Consider the following 16,078-nt stretch of genomic DNA (forward strand, 5'->3'; position numbering starts at 1 on the left):
ACATGCTTGGCCAGTCCATTACCTTCACCCTCAGCTTCTTTAGCAAGGCAGTGGTCATCTTGGAGGTGTGTTTGGGGTATTTATCATGCTGAAATACATGCTGGGATCATGCTCTGCTTCAGTATGTCACAATACATGTTGGCATTCATGGTTCCCTCAATGAACTGTAGCTCCCCAGTGCCGGCAGCACTCATGCAGCCCCAGACCATGACACTCCTACTACCATGCTTGACTGTAGGCAAGACACACTTGTCTTCGTACTCCTCACCTGGTTGCCACCACACATGCTTGACACCATCTGAACCAAATAAGTTTATCTTGGTCTCATCAGACCACAGGACATGGTTCCAGTAATCCATGTCCTTAGTCTGCTTGTCTACAGCAAACTGTTTGCGGGCTTTCTTGTGCATCATCTTTAGAAGAGGCTTCCTTCTGGGACGACAGCCATGCAGACCAATTTGATGCAGTGTGCCGCGTATGGTCTGAGCACTGACAGGCTGACTCCCCCACCCCTTCAACCTCTGCAGCAATGCTGGCAGCACTCATACGTCTATTTCCCAAAGACAACCTCTGGATGTCATGTGCACTCAACTTCTTTGGTCGACCATGGCGAGGCCTGTTCTGAGTGGAACCTGTCCTGTTAAACCGCTGTATGGTCTTGGCCACCATGCTGCAGCTCAGTGTCAGGGTCTTGGCAATCTTCTTATAGCCTAGGCCATCTTTATGTAGAGCAACAATTCTTTTTTTCAGATCCTCAGAGAGTTCTTTGCCATGAGGTGCCATGTTCAACTTCCAGTGACCAGTATGTGGGAGTGTGAGAGAGATGACACCAAATTTAACACACCTGCTCCCCATTCACACCTACAGACACACTGTATCACTAACAACTCACTTGACACCGGGGAGGGAAAATGGCTAATTGGGCCCAATTTGGACATTTTCACTTAGGAGTGTACTCACTTTTGTTGCCAGCGGTTTTGACATTAATGGCTGTGTGTTGAGTTATTTAGAGGGGACAGCAAATTTACACTGTTACACAAGCTGTACCCTCACTACTTTACATTGTAGCAAAGTGTCATTTCTTAAGTGTTGTCACATGAAAAGATATAATCAAATATTACAAAAATGTGAGGGGTGTACTCGCTTTTGTGATATACTGTATATGTGCTTGTTGAACATCCCGTTCCAGATTTAATCCCCATTTGTTATTATAATAACCTTCACTCTTCTGAGGAGGCTTTCCTCTAGATTTTGGAGTGTGGCTGGGGAGACTTGTGCACATTCAGCCATAAGAGCATTAGTGAGGTGTCAGGTGAGGACGCTTGGAGTGCAGTCGGTGTTCAAGTTCATCCCAAGGGTGTTCAGTGGGGTTGAAGTCAGGGCTCTGTGCAGGACACTCAAGTTCTTCCACATCAACCTTGTTAAACCATGTCTTCAAGGACTTTGCTCTGTACACAAGGGCATTGTCATGTTTGGCCCTCTTGGTTCCAGTGAAGGGAAATTGTAATGCTACAGAACAGAAACACATCTTATACAATTGTGTGCTTCCAACTTTGGGGCAACAGTTTGGGGAAGAACCACATGTGGGTGTGATGGTCAGGTGTCCACAAATGTTTGTCCATAAAGTATATTAATTTCAAAGCATTCCAAAATTCCTTAATTCTACATACATCATTTGTGTAGATCGGCTAATAAACATTAATACACAGCCATATAACCACACTATCTTTAACAGTCAACATTTTTCAAATCAGGCAAGACAACCTGGAAAAAGGACATAACCAGATATGACCAAAAGAGCCAACCAAAAATCCTTCTCTTTTTTTGACTGTTGCATTATTATTAAGAAATTTCAGCTTGCCTATATGAACAAGAAGCCACTGTAGTTGAACAAGTTCAGTTAACTCAAAATTAAGTTTGCTTTTGTGTACAGATTCACAAGAGCAAATTTAAGGTTAGCAAGCAAAAGCATATTGAAAATACTGTAGACAAATAAATTCAATATATTGGACGATCATTTTGCTTGTAATATTAATATTTTATAATGATCTCAAAGTAAGTCTTTTGCTAAGATTACATTTTTTTGTAGTGCAAGTTTTTTTAAAATATAATTTTTCAACAGTGAATCTAAGGCAACAATATCTCATTTTTATAAGATTCCTTTGTTGAAGATGGCTGCGTTTTGCTCTTAAATGATTTAGAAGATTGAAAGTAACCAAGTTGAGTTTAAAAAATGTTAACTAACATCCATGCTAATAGCATCAGGACATTACAGGCATTTTAATACGTGATCTAATACACCAGACTTTGATAGTCATGTATACTTAAAGGCCTTGATCAGCTGAATCACTTGTGTTGGAACTGGATTTAAACTGTAAATCTTCAGTTCATAATCTGAATGTTAATTTAGACAGGATGCCATCTGTATATAAGATACTCACTGTGGGTCCTGTAAGTCCAACATCTCCTTTATCTCCAGTTTCCCCCTTATTAATGAAATAAGGAAATGAAAAAGGTTAACACAAGTTATCTAACTTTTTTAAGGCTTTAAGGGATGTCACAAAAATTTAATCCACATACATCTTCAAAGAGCCATATAATCCTTAATTTTATCATTGTAAGATAAAAGAATTGTCATATTTATATAAACTGAAAGGATTTAACCCTCTGACTGACCTTGGATCCTTTGAGTCCCGGTGTTCCTGGCTCCCCTTCTGCTCCCTAGAGTAAACAGCAATCACTAATATAAAAGTCTACCCAACACTAATATTTAGTTTTGGTTAAACACACACACACACACACATACACACACACACACACACACACACACAGGTACCTAATTAAGGTAATGTTCATTACACCACTCTACTTACATGACTAGTCTCTTTAATCTTTAAATAATATTATAAGGCTTGATTATTTAAACTGGAATATCTATTACTCTGGGGGGAGGGTTTAGTTTTCTTTTGGGACGTCTTGTAAGTAAGAGAAATTCCTATTATATTTTGTCAGACCACTCTTTAGACTGATGCAGAAACCACCTGTTGAATGAGCCCACCATACAAAGATAATTAATTCCATATTGCTCTTTGAAAAGATCACCAGTAAATGAAAAGGGGGAAGAAAAAAAAATCAGGATCCAAGTCTTAATCTCATTCAAAGCCTGTAATTTCCTTTGTAAGATCTGGTCAAGTCATTTATATCCTGCCTATCCCAAAATATGAATAGGAGTCTTTATGATCAATGCAAATATGCCAGCTGGAACTCCCCACATCTCTCTTTATCTCTCTTTTTTTCCCTCTGGGCCAATAGAAATGTGATCTGTCTATTAAATGGCCACTAGGGGGAAACAAAAACCCAGTCTTGGGACTGGAAAACACCTGGAACTGTGCAAGAACCTAGAAGACTTTTTAGTAATCAGTGATAATCATAGTGCTCTGTCTTTAGAATGACTCTGTTGCGGCTTGGGCTGACCTTTGGTCCAACTGGGCCTGTCTCCCCACGTTCACCCTTTCCTGGCGGTCCTGGCTCTCCTCGTTCTCCCTGTTGAAACAGACATTGTTGAAAATGTTCTTCTGAGTCTATTACATAATTTTTTACTCATAAACCTCTTTTAAATATTGATACACATTTGAATTATAAAGATAGACTTAGTTTTCTTCATTCTTTCAGGTGTATGGTCTTGTAGAGAGGTTCCTTAAAGATTCCTCACATGGTTAAGGATTTTCGAAAGGGGAAAAAGTAGAAACCTTTTCTAAAAAAAAAAAAAAAGAGAGAGAGCCTAGAACATACAGTAGAACCTTAACAGGTTTCCCCAAGAGGATAATTTTTATACTCTTAGAAAAAAAAATAATCCTAATGAGTTCTCTGACTTGTCTCTTTGGGGGAAATCAGTAAAGGTTGCAGTTTCTCTGTATGTTCTCTATCAGAGTTGGTTCCAAGTAGAACCCTTTAAAAAAGCGAAGATTCTTTAAGCATGTATAGAACTATTTTTAAAAGTGTTGGAAGCTAGATACAACATTTACAGTTCCCAATCCTTGTCCTGAAAGCCAGTTTTTAAATATTTTGTGAAAGCACACTGCACTACATGATTCTTTAGGAATCAACTGAGGGCTGTGTAGAACCATGTGACTGTCCTGCAGTCTGCTATCCTCACTTCAGTACGTTTTTGTCTGGACACAGTTACTTCTCAGTTTTGCACTTCTAGAGGCCTAACCTTTCTCACATTTCTACTTCTCAAACACACACACACACACACACACACACGTCTTATGTTAAACCTAAAACATGTGGAACATGGAAACAAAACTAACAGCTAATTACTGGGCATTGATTTTGTCTCAATCCAGCCAATGAACACATTGCTTTAGCCAGAACACTGCATTAATTATATAAAATGTATACTGATGATCCCTTGAAATGTAATTATTATATAATTTCTGAACATTAGACCAAATTTTTTCATTTAGAATGGGTTCATTTATGCAGGATGAGTGTCCAGTCCAGCACAGTACAGCAGTATGATCAAATAATATGTGCATTATTTAGCACAGAAACACTCATTTAATTTTGTGCAGGCAAATGTTTAGTTACCCACCTTTGTTCCAGGTAGTCCTGGCAGCCCTGGCTCACCCTGTGGGCCGAGAAAGCCAGGTTCACCCTGTGGTGGAGGAAATGTTGTGAAACTAAAGAATCTGATATTAAGAATTTTTAGTATCTAAAATTAATAGCTATAAACGGCACATCTATATTAATGTCATTTTCAAAGAGAGTGCATTTAAATACACAAGGACACACAATGTAAGATTGTAGATGAGGGTTATAGTTTAATAAGTGTAGACTGAAAACATATAGGGACCTATGAGAAACAGCTGGTATGAGTTCATCCCTTACAATTATGCAACAAACCAACACTCATGAAGCGCTAATAGCTCCCCCTTGTGGAGAATATTGATAAACATGAGTGTGTGGGTGAGTGAGGTATAAAAACCCGAGTTATTTTTTTCTACCCAAGCGCTGGGTTGAGCCTTTTGTGTCTGTCATGTCACGGCAAGCTAACGACTCCATTTCCCAGAATGCACTGCAAACTACAAACATGGCCGACGACTACAACTCCCAAACAACACTCAGACTCGTTCACCTTCTCCTGCAGACTAATCACACACCTGTTCCCAATTACATTCCCAATTACACCACACTACTAAAGAGACTCTCTCAGGCAATGTGTTCGCAAAGTAGTATGTGTAGTTGATCTTTTTGCTGTCGTGTACCAGGCCTTGAGCTAGTGTTGTTAGGCTGGTTTTTGGCTTTGTTTACTCCTTTGACATTGATTCTCTGCCTTGCCTGTTTTGTACTGTTTGCCTTATCATGTGATCACTGCCTGTCTTTGTTTATGCCTTTTGCCTTGCACTCTGGATATTATACTTCTCATTAATGTTCTTAACTGCAATTGCATCAGTCCTAACCCTCATTGCCTGACGGGGTCATTTAACTGGGTTATTTAACTGGGTTATTTTCTCAGTCTCAGGTAGTTTTGTGTTACCTAACCGTTGGGTTATTGGATGGTTCATTTTTACTCCCCACCCTGTCACATCAGCCCAGCTCCTTGGGTCAAATCAACTCAACACGGACTGTTTGAGTTCACCTCGGGTGGAGGTAGTAGTGTTCACACGGACAGACTATTAGATTTATTTTGACAAACAAGGTTTGTATCAATATGTTTATCCATAGACTCATTACTGTACACTAGAAAAAGCAAAAATGTGTGATAACATTACATGACATTAAATACACCACTATGCTTTGGGTTTAAAAACAACCCATTTGCTGGGTTAAAATTAACAACCCAACTTGGGTTAATTTAACCCAAAATGTCTTCTGTCTTATAATTTTCTAGATCCTGTTTTTAATCCAGTGTTTTTTAGTGTACATATAAATAGCTTTAGAATTTTGTGATAGGACAATAACCTCAGAATCTGTGGGTGTGTAATGTTCAATAATCTGCAGTATATACATTCTACATGCAAAAACATCTCAGAAATTCATCTTGCATGGACAAGAATGTCAATTCACAAAACATTATATGCTAAATCTGCATGTTTCTTGCTATTTTGATCCACAGAAAGCTATTACCATAAATGTAAGAAGCTGGAATGTACAGTGCCCTCCACTAATATTGGCACCCTTAGTAAATATGAGCAAAGAAGGCTGTGGGAAGAAATGGTCTTAATTGTTTAACCTTTTGATCTTTTGTTTAAAAAAAATCACAAAGAAATTCTGCTCTCAATGATATCAAACAATTGCAAACACAACAGGTTTATCAAAATAAATATCTTTGTTAAATGTAGGTGTGCAACAATTATTGGCACCCTTTTAGTCAGTACTTTGTGCTACCTCCCTTTACCATGATAACAGGTCTGAATCTGGGATGGCCATGGCAGGACCTTGATTTTGTGGTCAGTAAACCATTTTTGTGTTGATTTTGATGTATGTTTTGTATCACTGTCCTACTGGAAGATCCAATCACGGCCCATTTTAAGCTTTCTGGCAGAGGCAGTCAGGTTTTCATTTATTATTTGTTGATATTTGATAGTCCATGATGCCTTGTATCCTAACAAAATGTCCAGGTCCTCTGGCTGAAAAACAGCCCCAAAACATTAAAGAGCCACCATCATATTTAACCATGGGCATGTGGTACTTTTCCATATGGCTACCTCTCTGTGTGCACCAAAACCACCTCTGGTGTTTACTGCCGAAAAGCTCTTTTTGGGTTTCATCTGACCATAGAACCCAATCCCCTTTGAAGTTCCAGCAGTGTCTGGCAAACTAAAGATGCTGGAATTTGATTTTGGATGAGAATAGAGGCTTTTTTCTTGAAACCCTTCCAAACAACTTGTGGTACTGTAGGTGACTTCGGATTGTAGTTTTGGAGATTTTCTGACCCCAAGACGCAACTACCTTCTGCAGTTCTCCAGCTGTGATCCTTGGAGATTTTCTGGCCACTCAAACCATCCTCTTCACAGTGTGTTGAGACAATATAGACACATGTCCAATTCCAGGTTTATTCATAACATTTCCAGTTGACTGAACTTCTTAATTATTTCCCTGATGGTGGAAATGGGCATTTTCAATCCTTGTGTTATTTCCTTATAGCCACTTCCCATTTTGTGAAGCTCAACAACTTTTTTGCCACCCATCACAACTATATTCCTTGGTCTTACCCATTGTTTTGAATGGGTAAGGGAATTTGTCCTATGTGTTACCTCATTTATACTCCTATGAAACAGGGAGTTAGTCAAACAATTTCCTGTTCCTAGTCACCCAGGTGTGCCAAAAAAAGTAAAATATAAAAGGGAATATACTTAAAATATATTTTTCTCATTTGAGTTCATAGGGCTGCCAAAAATTACTACACACCTATATTTAACAGTTTTTTTTTTTTATGAACCTGTTTTGTTTGTAATTGTTTGACATCCATGAGAGCAGAGTATTTTTGTGAATTCTGTGAACAAAATATCAAAAGGTTAAATAATAAAGACCATTTTTTCACAGCCTTCTTTGTTCATATTTACCAAAGGTGCCAATATTAGAGGGCATTGTATATGTAAGGGTGCACACTGTGTGTATTTAGAGTCAGTATGTCTATGACAGAGAAGAATCGTGCTAAATGCACTTGGAGAGTGAGGGCAGGATTTGGAACAAGCCAATCATAACTGAGCACTTCCTGACCAAGTGATGGCCATAGCTGCAATAAATTGTATGCAATAAATTTGCTTCAGCGCACAAATTTCCAAATTGCATGAGTGGACTTGCAGACAACCCTATTTATTCATATTTTCACACAACTGGAGCAGAATGATGCTTCCTAAAACAAAAGCTGTATATGTTCGTTATTTCAACAAAGAGAGAAATAAGAAATAAATTTGGTGGGAATGAAAACAGCTCATTTTTCCATAATGTGGTACAAGACCACAGAACCATGTTTGTAATTTATGTGTGTTTTCTCACATTTAGGTTTTCAAAATGACTGGAAAATGAAATATTGATATTTCTCTGGTAAATTATTTGCATTATTAGAAAAATGTATGCCAGTGGTAGATTTAAACTAAAAGAAAAACATCACTATTAAACAAGAGACCTCAGTAACAGGAGCGTGAGAGTAACATTGTAAAAAATGCAGTCTGTATGTGCTATGTTCATAATCTTTGTTTCATTTCAAAATATAAAACAACAAAAATTGAGTTCTTAATAGCAAGTCATGTATTCACATTAAGTCACCCTGTACTGCACACTGGTATGTTGGTAAGTTGTCAACTTGTCAGCTATGAGAGATTTTTATACATGCTGGGTTCAGCGTGTGAAATGTTTATCTGAATTTACATAACAAAACAGTGTTAGCATCCAAAAGCTGTCAGCCTTTAAGTAAATGAGTTATAAAATGGCAAGTATTTTTACAAGACCAGCAGGATACAAGCATACAAAAAAAAGTGGTGCAGCCAAACAAAGCAAAATAGCCACAAGCATCCTCTCATGCCTGCATTCACACGTTATAGTGTTCAAGCAAAGTGCTATATTAAAGCATGACAAAATAAATTAACACTAAATGTATGTATTAAAACCCTAACCCCAGTGGTGAGAGAAATGGACATTAACACGTAACTGGTGGATTACTGGTGAATTGGAAGTGGGAAAATGTCTACACGTGAATCTGTCTCTATTAAATCCTGTTCTGTTGCTTGAACTGCATCAATGATTGATTGCAAGACAGATGTTAGTCCACATCCAAGTAATGTCTTTATGCGAGCTAGTTCCACACACATATCTAAGGAATTTAGTTAACCATGACAAAATAAGTATGATCAAGCCATAGACACCCTGCCACAAGTACAACGGACTACAGTGAGTCATGGATTGGTGTTAGGCTGCTGTGTAGGTGGATTATGGGAATGGGTGTACAGTTAAATCACCAGGATTAGCTCCTACAGAACTAAAACAGATTTCTACAATTTATTTCTAACTATATAGGAGTCAATTCATCACAAGTGATTTTACTGCGCCAAATTGAGAAGTTTTATGGATGAAGACACAGCAACATTTACCTTTATTCCGGGAAGTCCAGGCAGCCCTGGAAGTCCTGGTTCTCCCTATACAGGAAAAGTGCAAGAAATTACAGCCAAACCAAGCTAAGTCTCCACTCCTGGCCCTGAGCCTGGAAAACCAGCTCAACCACTAAAGGTTTCACTCACTGTCCACTACACCACTAAATCAGACCTCTGTGTTTTGACCAACGTGACAATCATCAGTTCGCTGTTGTGGAAGCTAACAGAATTGGGCGTTTAAGGATGTTTCAGTTGGGTGACTTCCATGGAAATCTTGTGCACATTTTCAGGAATTGCAATTCCCTTGGTCATTGTGTCAACCAGCATGTTCAAACTGAATTATGTTGAGCATGCATGCAAAGTGGATAATAGACCACATTTCTGAATTCTGTGGTGACTCATTCTTATCTCTAAAGTCACTGTTATGGTTCTCAACAGACATAGGTCTATAATTATTGCACTGGAGGCTAAGTAAATCATGAGAAAGTGGTGAAGAAAAGCTGAGTCCTCAAAAGCATTAACATATCATTAAAAAAAAAACTTTCATTGTTAGTTAGGCATTCATGCTCTATTAAAATTAATACGCATAGGGAATGTAAGTAAGAACATTTTTCAAAACAGATCTCAGGCGACAGATTGAGACTTGCACATTTCCACTGCATCTCCATAAAGCATTGAGAATATGATGAACTATTCTTCACAGAAATAGCTACTCTCCAAGTCTCACTTAATTTCACTTGTATGAATTATTCAGAGTAGATTATCCGTTCTTTCATGAGAAATCAGTACCAGTTATAGGGCACAGTGTGAAACAGCATGAAATAAATAAACTAAATGGCTGTAGTGTAATATTGAGACATGATGTTGATGGGGAAAAGTGTGTAGCAGTAGAGCTTGCAAAGATGTCCACTTTCTGCATGGATTCTTCCTCAATGCAACATAAGTTATGGTCATCAGAAGCAAACAGTGCTCTGATGTGAACACACAATTTTGAAATATGATATGAATGGCATCCTAATAAAATGTTTAATTGTATTATCTTAATTTTGCATTTTGTAAAAACATGTTTAACAAAACAGGGAGTTTGTGTTTGAGTCACATTTAGCTAGTGGTGTTTTACCTTTTGCCCACTTCGTCCTGGTTCACCTGGTTCACCCTGTAATACAGAGTTAAACCATAAGGCAAATGATGGCATTATTAAAATAGTGGTGGATGTGCTAAATAAATAAATAAACCAAACTTTGGAAAATAATCACAATCAAAAGAATATAATTCTGGAGTGAATTTTACCTTAATGCCAGCAGCAGAAGAACCCGCATCACCCTGAGGATTAAAAATCAAAATATTTTTTATTGCAAATACCAAGAAAATGTGTTAGCATTTCCTTAGAGCCATTTAAATATTATCTTCCTGATATATTTCATGCAGGTAATCCATAAATGTGTATGAGGGGAGAAATACACCTAAAAACTCATTACAAACTGCCTGGACTGATAGTGACGATTGAGTACAGAGAAAATATTTCCTTATTTAAGTGTAATAGACCTATTTTAGATAAGAGCACACAATACCAAGATTGATTGTGTAAACACATTTTGGATTTGCAGCTATTTAAAAACTGCTAGATAGCCAGAGAGTGTACAAGTTAGCACATATCTGCTAAACCACTCACTTCAAAGTATCTGTGTAAGTTTTCCAGACCAAGCAAATGACAAAGATTCACAACAGCATGTATTGTTATTGCTGAGTTGAATCAGGGTGTGAAAGTTGGCAAAGCTTATACACAGGTGTGATGGAAAATCTGTTCTGCTATACAATAACTATTCTGTCCAAGTGACACATTGCCTGAAAACGCAGTGCAACATCAAAGCTGGAGCAAACATTATTTAGGATATACAGCACACACTAAAAATACATCTAAAACCATCATGTTGCAAGAAAAAATACTCACAAAATAAATAGATTGTTTAATATTGGGTAACAGAAATAGAGGGTTAAATGGTGGTGTGAAGCCATATCTCAAAATGAGCAGATGATAAATAAAACAAGGGGTAGAGTGTTTATAATGGTCCATCACTGAGTTATATATATCTATATAATTTGCCTTCACTGAGCAATTTATGGATAAACAGCCTTGCTCAGGCACCCATCACTGGCAGCTTGGCAATGTTTGGATTTAAAATCACAACCTTCTGATCAGTAATCCAAAGCTTTAACCACTGCGATCACCTTAATGGTATGTAAGCAAATGTAACAATATAAATGTTTCTACAGGTGGCACAGTAGCACAGCGGGTATCACTGTCACCTCACAGCTCCAGAGTCTCTGGTTTGTTTCTGAGCTCAGTTACTGTCTGTGTGGAGTTACATATATTCTCCCAGTGTCCACGTGGGTTTTTTCCAAGTTATTAAATTTCTTCCCACTTCCCAAAAACATTCTGGTAAGTGTATTGGTGACCCTATGTGAGAATAAGTGTGTGTATGTGATGCTCTGTGATGGAGTGCCATTCCCTAAAGGGTGTATTCCTGCCCCAAATCCAGTGTTCCCGGGATAGACTATGGATCCACCATGACTCTGACTAAGATAAAGTGAACATTGAAGATGAATGAGTAAATGAAAGTTTTTATTTTCTGTGCAAGCTAGTTATGTCTGATTTTATTAGCTCCTGATGTAATATGCCACCATAATATACCAGTTGAAGTGGGGATCCATTAATTAGCGAACCCTTAAAGGGAAAGTGTCCCTTTTAAGTGTCCCATTACTGCTAAAGCACAGTATAACGCTTCATGTGATGGTATCAAGTTGTTGTTTTGACAAATGGACCTGGGCAATTTTCAAAAATGAGTCTATTTGACATCTGTAATTATAATTTATGGACTATATGTGCCTCCTGATGAGGATGAAGTAATAAGAGCTTCCCACAGTTATCTACAATAACAATAATTAATCATTATAAATATTTGAGTCTGAATCCTCAGTCCTCTTATCTAATCATGCAAGCATTAGCTTTAAAGCCTGTTCCTGCTCCACCAAACTACTTTTTATGAACAATGAACAACTTCTATCACAGCATTCCTTATGAATACAGCAAATTCTCTCTAGTATGGGATGAAAGCTGCAATGATAGTTTAGAAAGTCTGCTTTTGATTTAATAGTAGGATTAACTGATCTCTTTATTATTTTGTTCTAAAATAAAACTAATATTGTACACTGGTTCGGGCCAAACACTATAGTATCAATAACTCAAAAGAGTTCTCTTCATATGAAAAGCATTAGTGCAGTGAGGATATTTTCATGTTTTGTTTGCTTTTATTGTGGTTTTTATATTGTCATCATGGGTTTCAATTCATCAAAAATTGTCCACAAGTCATGTTTTTTAGCTTAATAAAAATAAGTAAAAGGAAAAAATATATATTTAACTTGCTAAATTTATTTATGTCAGTGCACATAATGTAGATTCAGAGAGGAAAAAAAAAATAAATAAATGCACTCAGTTTCTTCAAGGGTTGTTTGGAAGATTAAGGGTTCTTAGCTTCCTTGACTTTAAAGATTATAGATTTAATCTGTTTTTCTAGTAAATGCCAAATAATAGCTATAAATACTTGCATTAAAAGGATGCAGTATCATTCACCACATTAAGAAATAAAAACAGCCTGTCTATTCATTCCAGCTACTCCATGGTCCAGCTACCAGAATCTGTAATGTCTTATCCCATATTTTTATGTAGACCACAAAGAATACCTGTTATATTAAGTAGTCTGTAAATGCCCACACTAACTATCTCAATATTGAAACTACACAGATCCTTTATATGTGCTTTCAGAAGTCTGTTGCAGCCTAATGGTATGTGTTTCTGCCTGGGAATATATTTTACATGGTGAAATATTGATATTTCTACTATATATCAATCTGAAAACTACAGGTTTCCTGAACTGAACAGTGCTTCTATTTTGCATGTATCTTAACCAAAGCATATAGCATTTTAAAATCTGGTTACCTCCAAAAATGAAAAAAAGGAGATAATCGCATTTAAAGACACTTTTCTGACTGCAGTGCAAATGCAACATTTTGACAACTGGCATCTGATTACAAACTAAATGAATTAAGCCTATGTCCTTTTCACTATGCCACTTTGCTATCAAACAACTTTATCAAACTCTGACTTTCACGGTCTGAGGACTTGGCTAGGAAGGTTTTTAGAAATCTTTAGGAAGACTGACCAAGTTTTGTTAAACTGGCTCCTTACCCAACGTGATCTTTGCAGGAAGACAGCCTAGGCAAGCTTAAAGTAAATTTAAAAATCCACATAGTTTTGGTGAAATATATTTATCATTTCTTAAAGTAGAGATAGGACAAAATCCGGGTTTTGTTTCCTTTTTTGTCTTTTATAGCTGTTTGCCAGAATTCAGCCACAGCGACATCCGTCAGGTTTTAAGACACCATACATATGACAGATGGCTCCTGCCTGTAAACACACAGTACTCTGTCAAACATCCTGGAGGGAAGCAGCAGGCATTTTTAGTGGGGTGTATCTTTTTTTAAATGGAACAACAGAAATAAAATGTGTGGCCAATAACCATCACTGGGAGAGAGTATAATGTTCCTCTGGGATATGATGTGCAAAAAGGGAACAGAGGGCAGCAGATGATTAGTGCTGGTGGGAAAGTCAGTGAGTGAGAGCGGGAAGGCTGGGCCCTCTGCCTGCTGCTGAATTTGAGTTTCCACATGCGTTCTGCATTCAGAAGTTGCTGAGGAATGCATGCCGTGGGTTTTATTAGAGTCATTAATGAGAGTGCACAAGGCATACTTAATTTTTTCATTTTCTGATAACCATAAACTGGATTACTAGTTACAGCTGGATATCACTATGCCCATGTAGCCCATGCTCAGCCCATGTATGCTACCACATTCATGGCTTGTCATTTAAATTTTATATGGATGCTTGTGTAACCAAATGCATTGTGGTAGATGAATACTTCTATATTTTACTGGATCTCATTGTTTCATGCAAATTTGTCATTTAGTATTGTATTATTGTTATTTGGCATGTAGGATAGTGCCATGTCCTACATCAGTACATGTCTCATATTTAATTTGTAAAGTCATATACATTAAAAGACCAAAGTGTATTCATGACATCAAAGTGCATTTCTATGTGTACCTGTGATTTGTTTATCCAGCACATCTTGTGGATGGAAACAACTTAATTTATTAGCAGTTATTGCAGATTAGGCCCAAAGATGTCATGTCAACTGAACAAGAAAAGCTTCCGTTGCCATGATTTTCCTGCACAATTGTGCATTCTAACATTACATGTAGACTTTGACATGCAAGGTAATTGACACTATCCTTTTGCCTGGTAGGAGTGTAAAAAGTCACTGAGAAATCTCAAATGCATGCTACTGTATATACTGTAGTTTACTAAAACTTGAAGTAAACGACTCATCCAAATCTTTACAAGCCAGTTATCAAAAAAAACCCCAGATTCAAAGCACTCAATGACTGCACAGGGACAGCACACTCTAAAACAAATTGCATTTACATACACTATATGGCCAAATGTTGGATATCTGGTGGATATCTGACCATCACACCCATATGTGGGCCGTCCCCAAAATGCTCCCATGCTACACAATTGTATAGAAGTCTTTGTATTCTGTAGCATTACAATTTCCTTTCACTGGAACTACAGTGGTGCTTTAAAGTTTGTTAACCCTTTAGAATTTTCTATATATTTGCATTAATAAGTACTAAAACATCATCAGATTTTCACACAAGTCCTCAAAGTAGATCAAGAGAACCCAATTAAACAAATAAGACAAAAATATTATACTTGGTCATTTATTCATTGAAGAAAATGATCCAGTATTACATATCTGTGAGTGGCAAAAATATGTGAACCTCTAGGATTAGCAGTTTAATTTGAAGGTGAAATTAGAATCAGGTGATTTCAATCAGTGGCATGACAATCAGGTGTGAGTGAGTGCCCTGTTTTATTTAAAGAACAGGGATCTATCAAAGTCTGATCTTCACAACACATGTTTGTGGAAGTGTATCATGGCATTAACAAATGAGATTTCTGAGGACCTCAGAAAAAGAGTTGTTGATGCTGATCAGGATGGAAAAGGTTGCAAAACCATCTCTAAAGAGTTTGGACTCATTTTAAGACCAGTGTTACCCTCCAAAGGAGTGATCGACCAACAAAGATCATCCCAAGAGCAAGATGTAATAGTCTGCAAGGTCATAAAGGAGCCAGGGTGACTTCTAAGCAACTAAATGTTCATGAGTCCACCATCAGGAGAACACTGAACAACAATAGTGTGCATGCAGGGTTGCAAGGAGAAAGCCACTGCTCTCCAAAATCGCTGCCCCTTTGCAGTTTGCTAAAGATCACATGGACAAGCCAGAAGGCTAATGGAAAAATGTTTTGTGGATGGATGAGACCAAAATAGAATTTGTGGTTTAAATGAGAAGTGATATGTTTGGAGAAAGGAAAATACTGCATTCCAGCATAAGAACCTTATCCCATCTGTGAAACATGGTGGTGGTAGCATCATAGGTTTGGCCTGTTTTGATTCATCTGGACTATCACAGCTTGCCATCATTGATGGAACAATGAATTCTGAATTATACCAGTGAATTTAGAGGAAAATGTGAGGACATGTGTCCATGAACTGAATCTCAAGAGAAAGTGGGTCATGCAGCAAGACACTGAGCCTAAGCACACAAGTCATTCTACCAAAGAATGGTTAAAGAAGAATAAAGTTAATGTTTTGGAATGGCCAAGTCAAAGTCCTGACCTTAATCCAGTGGAAATGCTGTGTAAAGACCTGAAGCACTCAGTTCATGTGAGGAAAACTACCAACATCCCAGAGTTGAAGCTGTTCTGTAATTAGGAATGGGCTAAATTTCTTCCAAGCCGATGTGCAACAATTACTGGAAACTGATCAACAGTTACTGGAAACGTTTAGTTACAGTTA

General features: G+C 37.5%; 1 protein-coding gene across 1 annotated transcript in view; it reads right to left on the reverse strand.

The window, feature by feature from the left end:
• Window positions 1-16,078, reverse strand: part of LOC128609978 (collagen alpha-1(XXV) chain) — a 169,931-nt gene that overhangs the window by 14,510 nt on the left and 139,343 nt on the right. Inside the window, exons 14-20 of the mRNA XM_053628952.1 lie at window positions 10,389-10,421; window positions 10,219-10,254; window positions 9,099-9,143; window positions 4,598-4,660; window positions 3,475-3,543; window positions 2,677-2,721; window positions 2,442-2,486 (exon numbers count right to left, since the gene is read on the reverse strand). Coding sequence (XP_053484927.1) covers window positions 2,442-2,486; window positions 2,677-2,721; window positions 3,475-3,543; window positions 4,598-4,660; window positions 9,099-9,143; window positions 10,219-10,254; window positions 10,389-10,421 — 336 coding nt within the window. The remainder of the gene's footprint in view (window positions 1-2,441; window positions 2,487-2,676; window positions 2,722-3,474; window positions 3,544-4,597; window positions 4,661-9,098; window positions 9,144-10,218; window positions 10,255-10,388; window positions 10,422-16,078) is intronic.

This window comes from Ictalurus furcatus, chromosome 7 (assembly GCF_023375685.1).
Source record: "Ictalurus furcatus strain D&B chromosome 7, Billie_1.0, whole genome shotgun sequence".
In the NCBI taxonomy this organism is placed as follows: Eukaryota; Metazoa; Chordata; class Actinopteri; order Siluriformes; family Ictaluridae; genus Ictalurus; species Ictalurus furcatus.